The 16,732-nt window shown below is 38.3% G+C and overlaps 1 protein-coding gene across 3 annotated transcripts in view; it reads left to right on the top strand.

The window, feature by feature from the left end:
• The window catches only part of BBS9 (Bardet-Biedl syndrome 9), a 310,952-nt gene that overhangs the window by 18,902 nt on the left and 275,318 nt on the right, over window positions 1-16,732 (top strand). For all 3 annotated transcript variants that reach the window (XM_040589505.1, XM_040589504.1, XM_040589506.1), the window contains one exon: window positions 14,999-15,173. In XM_040589505.1, the coding sequence (XP_040445439.1) occupies window positions 14,999-15,173 (175 nt within the window). The remainder of the gene's footprint in view (window positions 1-14,998; window positions 15,174-16,732) is intronic.

The raw sequence follows: 16,732 nt of genomic DNA, 5'->3' as shown, positions 1-16,732 counted from the left end.
TCCTGTGAAATTGCTTCTGGATAAGGACAGATTATTTGCAAGACTTGGGCTTCATGGCTTTCTTTTTTCATGGAATAAATCTGCTGATGACTATTTCTAAATGGTTTCTCACATAACTTTGGAAACCCATTAATGTTTTTCTTAAATAATGGAGTTAGATCCTCTTCTCTAAATTGAACATGTGAATGAAAAAATGATCAAGGAAAATGTTCTCTTGAACCTTTCACCATCCATTTCCTTTCACCTTCCTCAACATCTCTTAACAGTAATGAATAAGATTGTAGCCTAACTGGAGCAAAAACTCCCCTTGCCTTCAATGTGCCAGAACTTTGATTCAATTATAAGTTGCTAGATGTATCACTCAATCTGCATTTCATTTAAACAAAGCACTATAATTAAAATGAAGTAAAACCAATTGCAGAAATGTATAACTTTGGGAGCAGTTGTGTAGTATAAGTGAAAGGCTTGTTTTTCAAAACTTTGATAGATTTTGTGATACTTTTTCTAATTTATTTTGTTGAAGTAAGTACCCAAATGTTTGCAGTCATTGTGCACTGGTAGTATAAAATGGTTTGTATCTTGCATGTGGGGTTATGGCTTCTGCTTTACTTCTGCCAAGAATCAGTGAGTGCCAAGCAGAACAGTAATTACCTCATATGTTTTTAATAGCACATGTATATTAATAATGACCCAATCTTGCATTTGTCTTTTTGGTGACACATTGTTGACTCATATTTAATTCATCATCCTAGTCTTAATCCCCAGATTCTTCTTCTTAGTGCTATTGCCTGCCATTCTCTGGTTTCCTGTGAGACAATTGTCTGAGATCATATCAGATGTTTTACCTAAGTATAGAGATGCTGTCTCTAAAGTTTAGAAATGCAGTATATATTTCTAGTCTAGTAAGTAGTTTGGCATGATGAATTTTCTGTTACTTCAAACCTATGTATAGCTTTATTATTTACATATGGACTTTCTATTAAACGTTCCAGCATTTAATGTGGATGCATTTGTCTGGCAGATTTGTTTGCTGCCCCATATTTTTTCATCCAAAAGAATGCAATTTTAGTTTCTATTTGGTCTCTTTAGTCGTCTTTCAGAAATGTGTGTATGTAGCTTTTGTTTAATTTTCTAGCGTTCATCTGTAACTATTCAATTACAAAAAAGTGTCTAACCTATAGCAATTTATTTGAAAGGGCATCAAACTCTTGTTAGTTGCTTTACGTAGAGAGATGAAATGTATCTTGTACGGGTTATGATGCTTTCTACTAATAGTATTTTGGGTTATTAAGTTTGGTGCAAGTGATTCCTATTAGAAATCACTCTACTATGTCATTCAAGGGAGATTTTCTTGGGAATTTTAGGTAGTAGTGAGTAGGTCTGTGTGTGTCCTCTGAGCACAGAAAAGAATGCAAAGCAAAGATACAGTTTGCCTGTATCTAAAGTGAGAGGGAACAAACCACAAGAGGAGATAAAAATCAATGAAAATGTGATAAGGTAATCTTCAGATTCATAAGGAGAATTCTAACTTTGTGGTATCCAGTTGGTGCTAATTGTGGCCACAACTTGTTCTAGTCCTTGTTGATAGGTTTATTGTTGGGCAACTTGGACAGCTGTGCATATACAGATGAATAGGATTTTAAAAAGTGTCACCAAATAATTATAAATCCAAGACGCTGGAAAAAAAAAATTTTGGTAGATTTCATTTTATATGGCATTCCTACACAAGAAAAGATATGTTTTTACCTGGGTGGTAATGTAAGCTTTGGTCAATGGGATTTGCGCTCCCATTGATCACAGTTCTTGCCAAGTAGCAGAACTTCTGCCTATTGGAAGTTTAAGGACTGATGCTGTGCAATGGTGTCATTTCAAGTGGCAAAGTTTTATGGAAAACTGGAGAATTCTGAAGAGTTTGAAAAAGCAATCCAGCTTTTTAAAGTTTAGCAGACAAAAAAGAAAATTTTGAGTTACTGGATTCAAAATTCATTTTTTAAAAATAATTAATCTGTAACTTAACCATGCATTGCTGTGGTTGTCTGCTCTGTTGCCCCTTGTATAAGGTCAGATCAAATGAGTGTTCGTAACGTAAAGAAATAATGCTGCAGCCTTGCTAAATTTTTGCTTTTCTTTAACGTGACTGAGTCTGATTATGATGATAGTTTAATAAAGATAAACATGAATAACCCCCTTAAATGTATTTGGTGTCTACAGTGAATAAAAAGGTCAAGGAAGGATTACAGCAGAAATAAAATGTATGCAACTACACTTTAGTATGATGATTGATCGGAATGAAAATGTGTGCCATCTTGCTTACCTGTGAAAGTATGAAAATAATGTTTTGCAAGGTTAGTGGCAAAGTAATAAGATCATTTGAGTATTTGCAGTGTGCTTCCAACAGTCTTAAAATATGAGATAACAAATTGTTCCTGCTTAATAAATCTATGGGGTCTTTCCTGAGATTGCCAAAAAGGAAACCAATAGGGATGGCTAGTTTTTTTGATAGAGACATAATACGCTGACTCATTTGACGACAGAGTAAGAGTTAGTCCTTTTTGTATGTTGGTTACTAGCCTAGGAAATATATAGACAAATGATCTGAATGTGAAAAGTGGCTGTATTTTATTGGTGTTTCGGAGGGTATTTATTTCTAATTTTAATAGGATGTTTCATACTTCTTGAAGAGGTATAAATGTTCCAACTAAGTTTCTGTAAACTCCCAGTATTTCTTGTAAGCTTAGTTTGTTAAAAGTTCTTTTTAATGAGTTCTTTGGGTGTAACTTCAGTTATTCTGGAGAGTGCTCTTCAGCAAATTTTTAACAATTCTCTAGCTCAAAAAATCAGTAAAGAATGGAAGTGCTTTGGAATCATGAAGTTTCTTACTCTAGGGAGACTAGAAATGGACAAGTAGGCAAAAAGATGGTGAATTTCACTGGGTTTTAACAGTAGGGTTTTGTTATTTTGTTTGGTTAGAAGTTTGCAGGTCTGTCTTAAATGGAATTTTAAAGATTGTGTATTTATTGTATGGTGGTGTCTTAGGAGCCTACTTTTGAAAGTACCTAAAATACTGCAAAATAGGACCTATATTCAACTTCAGCTGGGCTCAATGAAAGGTCTGCTATTGATTTGTGATTCATTAAAAACATCTATGTGCCTTAAATATTCAGTCAGAGGCTATTGATTTGAAAGGACAACTGCTGACAGTACTTGTCTTGATTTCATTTTTATTTGTGGGAGATTTGCTAGTTCAGTAAGATGTTCTGTAATATTGTACAATAGGTGTATAGCTTCATATGGGGGCAGCTTGATATTGGAAAGGTTCACAGACTAGAATTCCTCCTGCCTTTAAAAAACATGTATGTCAGTATGGTGATAACTCTATGAATGCAGGGGCTTCAAAGATTTCTGCAGTTGGCAGGGCTTGAAAGGTAGTTACTCAACAAGTTAAGGCAAGAAACAGAATTTTGGGAAGAATTCTTCCATTTCTTCATGAATTGTCATTATTCAGGCTATATCTATGCATATAGTCATGCTCCCGTGCACACTTAATATTCTTTTTCAAGAGAAAAAGAACTCTACTTATATTGTCTGTAATGCTGTATTGAAACAAGAACACAGTTGTGTGATACTGTTTCACAGCCTCCTGAACTTTTTTCCTGAGACTGTTTCTTGCACTAGATAGAAACGTCCACTTTTAAATGTGGAAAAAATGCTTAATACGAAGGTTGTAATAAACAAATCTTAGTAATAGAATCTGTTTGGGAGAGGAGACTTTACCCCTCATGTCTAAGTGCAAAATACCGTGTTTCTTACAGTAGGAACTTTTGTGTGCTGGATGTTGCAGCTATGATACTATAGTGCATGTCAGTCTTTTGTGCTCCTCTGAACCATACTAGTGTTTTTCCTAAGGGTCCTTCCATCACCTCAGGTCAATATGAGGTTTAAAGGGATAATTCCCAGGTTGCATAATTTAACTATGTCATCTTCTCTGGTAAGAGTTGGATCAAGAATAAAGGAGTATATTACAGGTCTCTAGAGGATTGATTGTGTGAGTGAGAACTGATTTGCCTTTGGAGATACTTTAATAGTACAAGATTGCCTTTCCATCTAAAATCCTCATGGTTTATGGCAGGCAGAAATCTGCAAGAGGTTAGGTAGAGAGAATACAGTATGATGGCTGGAAGAGGCAAAAGGGTTCTTTTATTTTATGGCAGCTCTGATTGTAAGAAGTCTCCCTGGTCAAGACACAATAAAGCATGCAGAGTGGGCTGTTGCAAAGAGAGCATCTCTTGTGTTGGGACTTGTGAATATGCTTTACTGCAATACTTTAACATCCAGAAGGGATTAGAAAATAATTAAAGCTAACATCAGCAGAATAAGGATTTAGTGTTTTCCTTAAACACTTTCCTTAGTTTCTCTTAAAGTCCTATCCACTTCTATTTTTATCTCCTTCCTGTTAGAGTGATTTTTCAATTCCAGCAGCAAAACACTTAGTCTCAGTTGGAACGTGTATGTTTTGTGCATCGTTTGGGATGGGCACATGCATTAGCACAGAGTGATGCAGGGCATTTTTCCTTTTCCTCTTTATATGTGTTTAGGGTATTGTACTGCCTTGGCGGTGCTGTCAGACCCTCTGGCCTAGAATGAATGGCTGCAGCTGAAGTCCTGAACTTTGATCCCTTCTGTAGTAACACAACGAGCAGCCACCAGACCACCAAGCTAGTTGATTCAGAGTTCTCTCTGAATCTACACTGACATGTGCTTCCTGCTTTGGGTTAGGGAAGTAACCTAAGACTTGCCTTTTACTAGGCGGACATTGTTTTAAGTACTACCCGACATATTTTCAAATGGTTTTTCCATTAGTCAGAAGTGATTCCTGAAGTGCTTTTCTCACAGTTGACCCAGATCTGTTTTGCTTCAGGAGCTACACTCAGCAGCAAGTTGAATTTTCCAAAATGGGTTTGAACTGGAGGAGCTCTGTTCTCTATGCTGGGAGAAATATTTTGGGGCAAATTTCAGTGGTGAAGGAAAACGTATTTGCTTATTTCAAGTCAGGGCAATAATTTCTGTTCCACTGTGTGGGAATACAATTTGTGTACATAGCCTCACTGGTCAATGCACTGTGGATTTAACTTTTATCGTATTAGGAAAACATTTCCTATGTATCATTAAAGGGCTCTTAGGTTCCTGAGCATCTTATAAATGCTAGTTTATATTTTAGTTTTATTTCATTGATATTTTCTTTCACGCGGGGCTATTGACTGAAGCTTTTGATTACCATTGAAGGCAGTAACATTATTTCTGCCGACATCTCCCTAAAATCTGTAACTTTGTGGAGGTTTTTCTGATTTCTAATTTATCACATTTGATACTGTAGTTTTCCTTGCATGATTTCACATGATGCTCAGGCCTTGTGATTACATAATGTACTTATGAAAATTATTTGGTGCCAGAGAGGAGGCTCAGAGTAGAGGAAATCATTAACATGTGAAAAACTTGATCTCAAAATAGCTTTAATTAGAAGCTTATTTCAGAGCTACCACCTGCCTCTAATTTTGGCTTTGCATTAGCTCTAAAAATACGTTGTGGTTTAAAAGTGTGACGTAAATTTATTCATATCATGCTAGAATAACAAAACTACAAACAACAGTAGCTGGACTTGTGCTTAAAAGTAACACTTTCTGGCTGAGGGACATTCCTCTTGAGACACGAGCTGCTGAAACTATGCAGAGTACACTAAGTGATTCCATCTGATCTGCAGAAAACACTATGGTTTATATTTTCACTTTATAAATATGTCACTGGTAAAGCCAACTGGCTGCAATAAGCTTTTTTGAAATGGACATTTCTGGCTGTGTTTTTGGAAGATGCTTTTCTTAAAGTGAAACATAAAAACTCTGTTCACTACCACACATGAAAAACAAATGGCCAAAGGAAATAAGTTCACCTATAAAAAGCTGGGAAATAAGATTTCATACACAATTTCATTCTCTTTAATTATGCTTTACATATGATAGCTTGGATAATAGGAGTTTGATGCAGTAGTTCAAGCTAGTTAAAATCCAAATTTGAAAGTTAGTGAGTAGAGCAACACAAATATGATGAACAAAGTGGTAGGTATGTTAAGAGGTGATGCTGTGCTTTTAAAGGCAAAAAGAGCCATTGCTAATTCAGTCTTGGGTTATTTATATTTGTTTCTTCAGACAGTATTGTTTAGTACTGCAGTATGCTTGGAGATCATTGCAGTGCTCTAAAGGACTTGTCGTATTATGTTATACTCAATCACATCGCTACTGTTAAAATAGGAGATATTTTAACAATGATACTTGTGTGTGCATACGGATCATAAATGTTAAAGATGAATGTTTGCATGTCTGATATGCTGTGTAGGTTCCTATATATTGTAGAAGGTGCTATAGTTTTTCTATTAATTTTCTATTCCTGTTGTAATGAAATCGCCAAGAATAAGATTGCTATTCATAATATACATGACAGCAGAAACTGTCACTACTTATTACTTAAGCAATAACACCTCAGCACTTCTACTGACCTTTACTTTTTTGCTTGAATTGTGATATGTATAGTAAATTAACACTGCATATCAATTATATCTGGTATAGTGTTTGTCTTCAAATGTTATTAGAAGAATATAAAATAGCAACTAAGTTTTTTATTTTAGACAAGCTTAAACCCTGAAGTTTGTGGTCAGAATCTGTCTAAAAGATAGTTTTTTCACTACCATCAGTATAACCAGAAGTACCTGAAATTTAATACTATTACAAAATATCTAAGATTTCTGTGTTAGTAAGGGCATTCACTTGACAATTAAATGTCCTTTACTTTCAATCTTATCATATATCATGCAATATCTAGAACTTTTCAAAACAGTAGAATAGCAACATGGCAAAAATTTAAACATAGTTACTGTTGTAATTTTTTTGTGACCTAAATTATTTGATGCATAATTTTAGTTTTTTGGATTTTGCCCCACTGGTTTTATCTATATCTTTCTAAGAAAGAAAAGATGAAAAATAGCAAGCCTTAAGAAACAAAGTACAAACGTGTTCTACCACTGTACCTTTAAAAAAAGTTTTTCAAGATGATATTTGTAATCTCTTCGTCTTCAGGTTTCAGGTACCAGGGAGTTCTATTGAAACTAGATATTGCAAGTTAAGGTTCTGGAAACAGGGCAGACTGCTGTGGATTTCTTCTGTAGTGCACTGCTGTATGCATATTCATAGGAGACTTTGGAAAGGGTGGTGAAGATTCTCTATACTCAGACTTACAGGGTTGTATTCATGATAATGGTGTAAAATAGAAATAGAACTGAACAGTTAGCTAATGTTAAGTATTGAGAGGGTTTTCAGTATACCTTTGAATACTGAATTTGAACATACGTGATTTTGAGGTAACAGATGTAGAATTACTGTTGTCACTTGGACAACTGGATTATAAAGCATTATTTTCTTGCAAGCCAAATAAAAATGTCACTAGTTATTTTCTAGTAGCCAATAACTGTACTTTAAGATAACTATGCCTGAGAGACTGTGGTGGCAACCAGTGGGCTACCACCTTTTACTAGTGCTTCTCAGAGTACTTTTACTGGTTACTCATAATTTTATACAGCTGGCTAACTCATGTTTTTCTAGACTGTATCAACAGTGTGATAATAATGTCAGCAACTGTTGGGAAGTGGAAGCTGGGTATCATTAACACGGATGGCATACCAGTGCAAAACATCTTAAGTTTCTCTAATGGTTTCTACTGTTTGCTGATCAGGACTATGTAATAGGATTAAATCCTGTGACATTTCACAGCCTAGAGGAACAGATATCTACCATAGCGCCTTGAAGTAGATCAGTGATGAAAGATAGAATGCCTTTTTTGAATGACTTATCTGAATGATTCTTCTCTTGACATCGTCTAGTCCAATCCCACTTCCTACGCAGGTTGAGCCTGAATTTATGTTCAGATAAATTTCATATGATAAGTTTGTTCCTGTTGACCTTTGTCCTGTGACTGGGTGCCATAGAAAAGAGTCCATCTCCCCCTTATTTGTTCTGTCTCATTAGGTATTTATGCATATTGGTGAGATTCCCCCTGAGCCGTGTCTTCCCCAGGCTGAACAGCCCTACCTCTCTAGCTTCTCATCTGAAAGATGCACCAGTTTATTAATAATCTTTGTGGCCCTTGCTGCAGAATGTCCCTAGATTTTTTTTTTTGTACTGGGGAGCTCAGAACTGGATCCAGTACTCTGGATGTGACCTCATCAATGCTTAGGGGAAGGATTTTTTCCTTCAGCTTCCTAGTGACACTTTCCTGATGCAGCCTGGGATATGGTATAATTCATCCAGGAGGGCCCCATGTCTTTCTCTGCAGAGCTGTTTTACATCTGGTTGGCTCCCAGTGTGTACTGATGCCTGGGGTTATTCCTTCCTTGGGCAGGACTTTGCATTTCCCTTTGAACTTCATGACATTCCTGTCTGCCTACTTCTTCAGGCTGTTGAGACCCCTCTGAATGGCAGCACATCTCCTGACCCTGGCAGTTTAATCAGTCATCAGTCCACCTCATTGTCCACTTAGGTAGCCTGGACTTCATCAACTTATGTATGGGGATGCTACGGGAGGCAGCACCTAAAGTCAAGGTAAAGGGCATCGACTGCCATCCACAAAGCCAGTCATCTCTTTGTAGAAAGCAGTTAGGTTGGTTAAGTGTGTGACTACCTTTGTCGATCCATGCTGACTACTTCTGACTAACTTCTTGTCCTTCACGTGTCTGGAAATGGTTCCATGAACATTAGCTCCTTCACTACCTTCCCAGGGTCTGAGATGAGGTTGACTTGCCTGTTCCCTGGATCTTCCTTATTGCCTTTCTTGAAGATAGTGATGTTTGCTTTCTTCTAGTCTTTAGGAACTTCTTCTGATTGCTTCTGAATCTCCTTTTTACAGATATCAGGGTGGTTCAAGTCCCCCATGAGGACCAGAGTCACCAAATATTAGGCTTCTGCCAGTTGTCTGAAGAGTGCCTTGTCTACATCTTCCTGATAAGGTGACTTATGGCAGACCCTCACATTGGTCTTCTCAATAATCCTGACTCATAAGCTCTTGACTGGCTCATCACCTGTCCCCAGGCAGAACTCTGTGTGTTTAGGTGCTCTCTTGCTAAAAAGGGCAACTCCTCATCACCATCCTGCCCTGCCCTTCCTAAAGGGCCTAGATGCATTCATCTTAGCGTTCCAGTCCTGTGAGCTAGCCCACTATGTGTGATCCCGATTAGGTCATAATTCTGTAACTGCACACAGACTTTCAGTTCTTCCCATTTTCCCCCATACTATGTGCATTACTGTACAGGCGTTTCAGGGAGGCACTCAAAAAGGCCATGAGAGCTTTCTTCACAAGCCTGCTGTTCCATGAGCACTTCCTTACTTGGATTCCTGTGCTTGAAATGATTCCACTTCAGCCCTGTTTTGTTGGTTGCTATGTCCCTTTGGTTCACGCCGTCGCAGCACCTTTTGCTTGCTTATCCCATTTACCACTTCCTCACTTGATTGTTGTAAAATCTCTCCCTCCCCTGTAATTCCTAGTTTAAAGTTAGTCTTACTGAGTTGGCAAGCCTGTTGGCAAAGATACTTTTGCTGGATTTAGTCAGAGGATCCTGTCTCTTCCAAACAGCTGCCTGTCCTCAAAGAGGGTCACATGGTCATAAACCAAACCCCTGCTGCACATACCTGCTGTGCAACCAGTTGTTGGCTCACACGATACACCCAGTCTTCCTCATGCCTTTCCCCTTCCTCAACAGGATCAAGGAGGAAAACCACCTGGGGCCTCATGGCCTTAAGCATCACCCACAGGGTCATGTCATACTTGATACTTTCCAGGTCACTCCTGGCAGGTGCAAAGTTAGTATGGAGTTATTTACGTGGGGTAATGATTCACTCATCTGAAACATTTTTAAAATTACATATTTGGGATAGAGTTCTCCTATCAGCTTAACAGCCATCAGATAAGTAGCAGACCTGACTTGGGAGTGGGGAGGAACTCTGTGACCTGAGCAAGGGGAGCTGGAGGCCCACAGGGAAGAAGGTGAGCAGTATTGCTTCTGCCAGCAGTAGCAAGGCATTGAATTGGTTTTGCTCATTTGTCTACTCACAACCTTAGTTTGCTTCAAGTGATACTCTTTGAACTTATAGTTGCTACAATTCTTTTCTGCATACATTGTTCTTTTTTTTTATTTTACAGTAGTATTAGTTGATAGTGTAGGACGGTCAGAATTTTAGGAACATTAATATTAAAAAAACTTTCAAATTTGCACGTGCAACTTTATTTTTTAAATTGAAACATATAAGGTGCTTATTTATAGATCACTCACTAATTTCTGAATCGTGTGTTAGTAAAGTCATTGCAGTGTTCTTGGCTAGTACTTCAGAGATTCAGTATAAGCAGCAAACCAAATGTTCATTCTGAATATGATCAGTAGTTGCTGTAACCTCTAGATACCACATATTTCAGGTACAGGATGTCAGCTACAAGTTATGAATAACTCAGTCCTGGAATCTTTCCTGTGAAGAATATTTAAGAGGGTGCATGATTCTTAAAGGCCTAATAAAGCTGCTTTATTCAAATAATTTCAGAGTAAATTATGCACTTTTAAAAGGTGTGTATATATATGCATATCTAATGTGTTTGTGTATTGTAGAATGTTTTTAATTTTATAAACAATAAATTCTAAGACTGAACAGAAGCCCTGGACCCTGCTTTATAATTTAGAAAGTCTGTATAGAAAATCCTAGGAAAACTATAGTTCTCAAAGAATTTGTCTGTTTAGAAAATGCTTTTGGAGATCTATGTTAAACCCATAATTCTCTCAAATTATTGCATTTAGCCACAGGAAACATTTCTTCATTGACTTTTGCAGTCAAGACAGGTAAAAAGTTTACACTTCCTAGCAGGTTGCATGAATTTATTAAATCTGCACATAGAAGTGGAAACATTTTAAATGTTTCAAGTTTCTAATCTAGTGGTATAAACTTCAGAACATTATAGATTAAACTTTTGAGACTTAAAGCATTGTTGTGGCTTACCCCAGCTGGCAACTCGGCACAGCACAGCTGTCGTTCACCCCCTTTCAGTGGGATGGGGGAGGGAACCGGAAGGGTAAAAGAGAGAAAATTCATGGGATGAGATAAAGAACTTAATAGGTAAAGCAAAAGCTGTGTGTCCAAAAAAAGCACAGTGAGGAATTAATTCACTGCTTCCCATGGGCAGGCAGGTGTTTAGCCATTCCCAGGAAACCTGGGCTCCATCATGCATAATGGTTACTTGGAAAGACAAATGCTGTAACTCTGAATATCCCCCCTTCCTCCTTACCTCCAGCTTTATATGCTGAGCAAGTCATCATGATGGCATGTAATGAGATGCCTCCAGCATGGCCTCATGCATAGCCACTGATGCTTCAAGATGTACCCGCTGTAGCAGGGACTTGCTTATCTACAGCCACAGGTGCTTTGAGGTGTACCTTCTCCAGAGTGGGCTTATCCTTGGGCCACAGGCCCTTCAGAGGCATACCTGCTGCAGTGCAGACATAACCACGGCCACAGACACTTTGAGGTGTACCTGCTGCAGCATGGACTTAGTCACGGCCACAGGGACTTTGGAGTGTCCTGCTCCTGCATGAACTCATCCACAGGTCAAAGTCCCTTTGACTTGAGTTCACACTGGAGTTCCAGCCTGTCCAGTACAGCAGCACAGAAACAGTGGCCATTCCCTGGCTGTCTGCCAGCCCAGGCACATCGCCGTTGCTGTTATCAGAATGCTCCTGGGCACAGCACAGTGAGATGATAAGCAGTGCAGCAAGCAGCCACTAACAAGTACAAGGGTGTAACACAGTGAGGCAAGCCCATGCCCATGGCAAGCACAGAAGTGTGTCAATTAATAGCTGAACAGCAAAACCAGCTATAAATTTGATCTAGCATGTTCCGTTCTAATCTGTTATCTCTAACCCTTTGAGTTCCATGTTGGGTACCAAAAAGGACTGTTAGTGGTTTCACCCGACAGGCAGCTAAATACCACACAGCCATTTGCTTGCTCCCCCCTCCACAGTGGGACGGAGGAGAGAATCGGAAGAAAAAAATAAAATCTATGGGTTGAGATGAAGAGTTTAAAAGGACAGAAAGTGATGGGATAATAATAATAACAAGAACAACATAAATGAGAAAAGAATTAGTATAGACAAAAGAAGTGATGCACAATGCAGTTGCTTGCCACCTGCTGACCAGTGTCCAGGCAGTTCCCAAGCAATGGCCCCCAGCCGGCTTTCCCCCTAGTTTATATACTGAGCATGATGTCATATGGTATGGAATATCCCTTTGGCCACTTTGGGTCAGCTATCCTGACTGTGTCTCTTCACTTCAAATGTCCCCCACTTTCTCTTCCTCTCAGCTTTATGTGCTGAACTTCACAAAAAATAACTTTCCTTGGGGCTTCTGCCAGCTTCTCCAGGACTGGTTGCGTCGCTGCACTGAGTGCCTTGTGGCACCCATCTCCACCACTCTGGATTTGGGGATCTGAACCCAATTCCCTTTTGATCAGCTGACAAACTAGAACAATCATCGAATTGTATTTGCCAGTGACAAGTGGTTACTGGTTTAATGAGCTGCTATAAAGATGATCTATTTAAATTTTCTCACTTGCAGTACTAGTAAAAACCCAAAGATATGTTGGTTTGACTTCAGTATCACGCAAAATCTCAGTCTGGCTACTTTTGAACAGTACTTTAATGATTTCCACATTGAATTGCTTTTGTATAATGTGGTAGTTTATAAGTACAGATTCTGACGTTTTTTAGTTTAGGAAGATGAGTTTTTCTTGTTCCTCAGCAAAGTTTCTATTTGAAGCCACCTAGGATTCTTGATTAGTGGGGTACTTCTCTCATGTTTAGTAAAGAATAAGAGATTTGCCTAATGTTGAATAAAATTATTTTCTATATTTTATTTAATTAGTCATTTGGAAATGTTATTACTACCTTGCTAAAGCAAAATATAAGTGTTTGATATTATCAGTTAATGTTAACCTTCAAAATGTATGCACTTCAGGAGTTTTCAAACACACAAACCCAACAAAATTCCACTAAATAAGAATGACCTATAAGGCTTTCAGAAAAGGCATATGTAGGACATAAGGGAAGAAACAGGTGTTGTGATTATATGCTTGAAATACCATCAGTGTTCCTGAAATTACACTGTTGAAATTGTTTTGTGGTTTTGTCTATATAATCATTGATGTGAGGGCTTGAAGTATTTCAACTTTTTCACTAGAGACTGAAAGATTCAACTTTGCCTCTACCAGATGCACAGCATGAATTACACTTTCAAATGTCCTTCCTGTTAAATGGTTGATCTTTGCAATAGGGTTTGTAGTAGTAAACACTTACATGTACTGAATTATAGAAGTATGGGAGACCTCGATTTTTAGAAAATGGGAAAATCTGAAGAAGGGATGGAGGAGGACAAGCAGAAGGGACCCAGCTGCTTTACTTGCTTTTTGTTTTTTTCTGTTCTTAGCTTAAGCCAGGGGTCCTCAAACTACTGCCTGCGGGCTGGATACAGCCCCCCAGGGTCCTCAATCCAGCCCCCGGTATTTACAGACACACCCCCCCGCTGGGGGTTGTAGGGGAAACCAAGCAGCCTCTGATGGCTGCCTGCTGCTTCATCCGCATGCTGTCCCCTGTTCAAAAAGTTTGAGGACCCCTGGCCTAAGCTAAATTTTTCTCCTTTTTAATCACAAGGACAAGTAACATGATGTACTGCTGACCTATTACACTGCTATTTATTTTTAAGTGTCTATGAAGAATCATAGTGGAGATGAGCAATGTTTTGCACTGTACTTCATATTTGTTGCTTTTTCAGATACTGAATATCTGTTTGACCTTTGTAACCTTTATCTAAGTGTAAGAAAGAAGTTTTAGTCTATTTTTGGTTTGCTTTACCTTCCTGTATTAAAAAACGATTCTTAAAGGATTGAGGAATGGAGCTTAGTGAATAGACAATTTGTTTGGGTCCTCCATATATAAATTCCTGAAACACAATGGAGTATTTTAATGGAGGTGAATAGACATTTTGAATTACAAGTATTTCACGTCGTGCTTGCAAGATAGGGGCTTATCTCTGAATTCAAGCAAGATGCTTCTATCAACTTCAGAAGGTTTTAGTATTCCTGGTATAGCTCTTTTTGAATGTATGAAAAACATTTGTTTGAACTGTTACCCTTGCATATGAAATGCAAACTGCATAATCAGCTTCTGATCTCAGAAGTCTTCCAAATGAGACTTTGAATTTAGATTGGCGTATTTGAGGCATGACAAGTCATGTCTGGAAGCTGCTGAATAATGGACAAAGCTTGAATCAATTTGCTCCAAGCTTATTTTTTTTAGTCTTGTTGGTAACATGGAGTAGGTCTGTTTTGTTTTTTCTTTCCTTGAAGACAGAAAATGTGAATGTAAAACTTGGAAAAATTACTGTTGTATTATTTTCACAATACATATTTGTAGGGCTTTGTTATGTTGCTTAAGTAGGCTTGAAAGAGTAGAATACGTTATTTTTAAACCACAGTTCTTATGACTGCTTGCAGGGTAGGGAGGCATTTAAGAACCAGGATAATTTGGGGTTTCAGGAGTATTGAAACGTGTCTTTAAACTGAAATTGTAAAAGTTATATGTTTTGGAATTTTGGTTTGAAATAAAATATCTAACATTTTGTTTGCTCTTAATATATTCTGAATGTTTTTCCCCCAAAAATCTAGGTTGTTTATTTTAGTAAGCTTTTATTGAGTTTGGAATATTTAATGTTCTTCCTCACAGCACTCATGTAAATTAAATTAATCTTATTTATATTTTTGTTAGCATTACCTATGAGTACAACTCTGATTTGCTAACAATTTCAGGATTAAAACTATATAAATATCATTACTTTGTTTCCTTTGTATTTCTTTCTTTTGCTTTCCTTAGGTCGAGATTTGATATGCATACAGTCCATGGATGGGATGCTCATGCTGTTTGAACAGGAAAGCTATGCTTTTGGCCGTTTTTTACCTGGTTTTCTTCTGCCTGGTCCCTTGACTTACAGCTCTCGGACAGATTCTTTCATTACAGTGTCTTCTTGTCGACAGGTTGAGAGTTACAAGTATGTATTCACATTCAGTAATTCTAGCATATTTTGGTGCTGTCATTTAGTATGTAAACAAATTAAAAGTGATCATGTCTTATTTTTATTGCCTTTACCAATATTGTATCCAGAAGCAGGTGATAGGTAGCTGCAGGAAAGAAGAAAAATAAAATATTGTATGTTGTTGAATGATTACTGTCTCTGTACAGTCACATAAGAAAGCAAACTCTGTGTCCTGAGGACTTTACAGTCCTATTTTATTTGTATAAATGTGTTAAGTTTACTAGTTTATCAAGACGTACCATGTTGACCTGCAAATGCTAGGTTTTTCCAAGCTTCAGCTCAGTCTAGTCTGTCCTTTCAGTGTTGTCTGTGCTATACTGCTTGAGCGAAATCTTCCTTCCAGTTGTTTCAATGGGATTTTTATTTTGATGCAAAGAGGTGTTAATCTGATGAATCTACTCAGTTTTCAGAAGAGATTAGAGCCAGGGCTTTGGCCTGGTTATATGATCCTCTCAAAGGCATGAGTGCTGGGGGGGGAGAGAGATGGAATCCACCTGATAAAATGGCAGAGGGGGATTGTTAATCTCGTTGACTGCTAGACTGAGGGATAGGTGCTAAATCCAGCATGTAAGTGTTGATATAGGGTGTAAAGGTCAAGTGCACAAAGGGGGATGCTTTCATAGTACCTCAGATGAAGTGGAATGAGTCAGGGCCCATATTAAGTGCATATTTACAAACACCTACAGCCTTGGCAACAAAGAGGAAGAGCTAGAAGTTGTGTGTGCACTTAGAGATGTGACAGGGTAGCTTGCATGACCAAGGTGCTGTAATTGATGACTTCAGACTCTTCAGGAAGAAAAGACATAAAGGGGAGGATTTGTGTTCACCATGTAGGAGCAGCTTGAATACTGAACCACCATGTTGAGGGTTTATCAAGATTCCATCTGTTCAGAATCAGATGGATGCTTGAGGTAGGGGATGTTGCGGTGGATGTCTGTATGAAGCCACCTTTAAACAAGAAGTCCTGATTGCAGGCCCTTGTTCTCATGGAGCGATAATGTCTGCTGGGAGGGCAACGTAATGGACTTGAGCAACGTGGAAGGTTTCTGAAGTGTATTAGGAAAAACTTTTTTGATGTAGGTGCTAGACAGCCTGGCTAAGGAAGGTGCCTAGAGCTCAGCAAGAAATTTTGAGGAGTAATAGCATCTGCTGTTGAGTGTTGCAGACACTGGCTGCAGTGACTGTGAAATTATGTAGATTAAGATGCTAAACGAAGTGAAGAAGATAAGCAGTGGACTAAAGCCTGTAGATTTCAAGGGAACAGACTTGGGCTTGTTCAAGGAACTGGTAGGCAGGATCCTGTGAGAGGCTGCCTTGAAGGGCAAAAGGGCTCCAGAGAGCTGGTGAATCTTCATGGATAACATTCTCAAAGACCAAGAATGATCCATTTCTGTATTCAGGAAAATAAGGAGTAGCAGAAAGCAGCTTGACTGAATAGGTAGCTCCTGACTGAGTTCAAATGGAAAAAAAGAAAACGTGTGAGATGGAAGTTAACATGGACTAAGGAGGAATAT

The sequence above is a fragment of the Falco naumanni genome, chromosome 4 (assembly GCF_017639655.2).
Source record: "Falco naumanni isolate bFalNau1 chromosome 4, bFalNau1.pat, whole genome shotgun sequence".
Taxonomy (NCBI): Eukaryota; Metazoa; Chordata; class Aves; order Falconiformes; family Falconidae; genus Falco; species Falco naumanni.
This window is presented reverse-complemented; position numbering and strand designations above follow the sequence as displayed.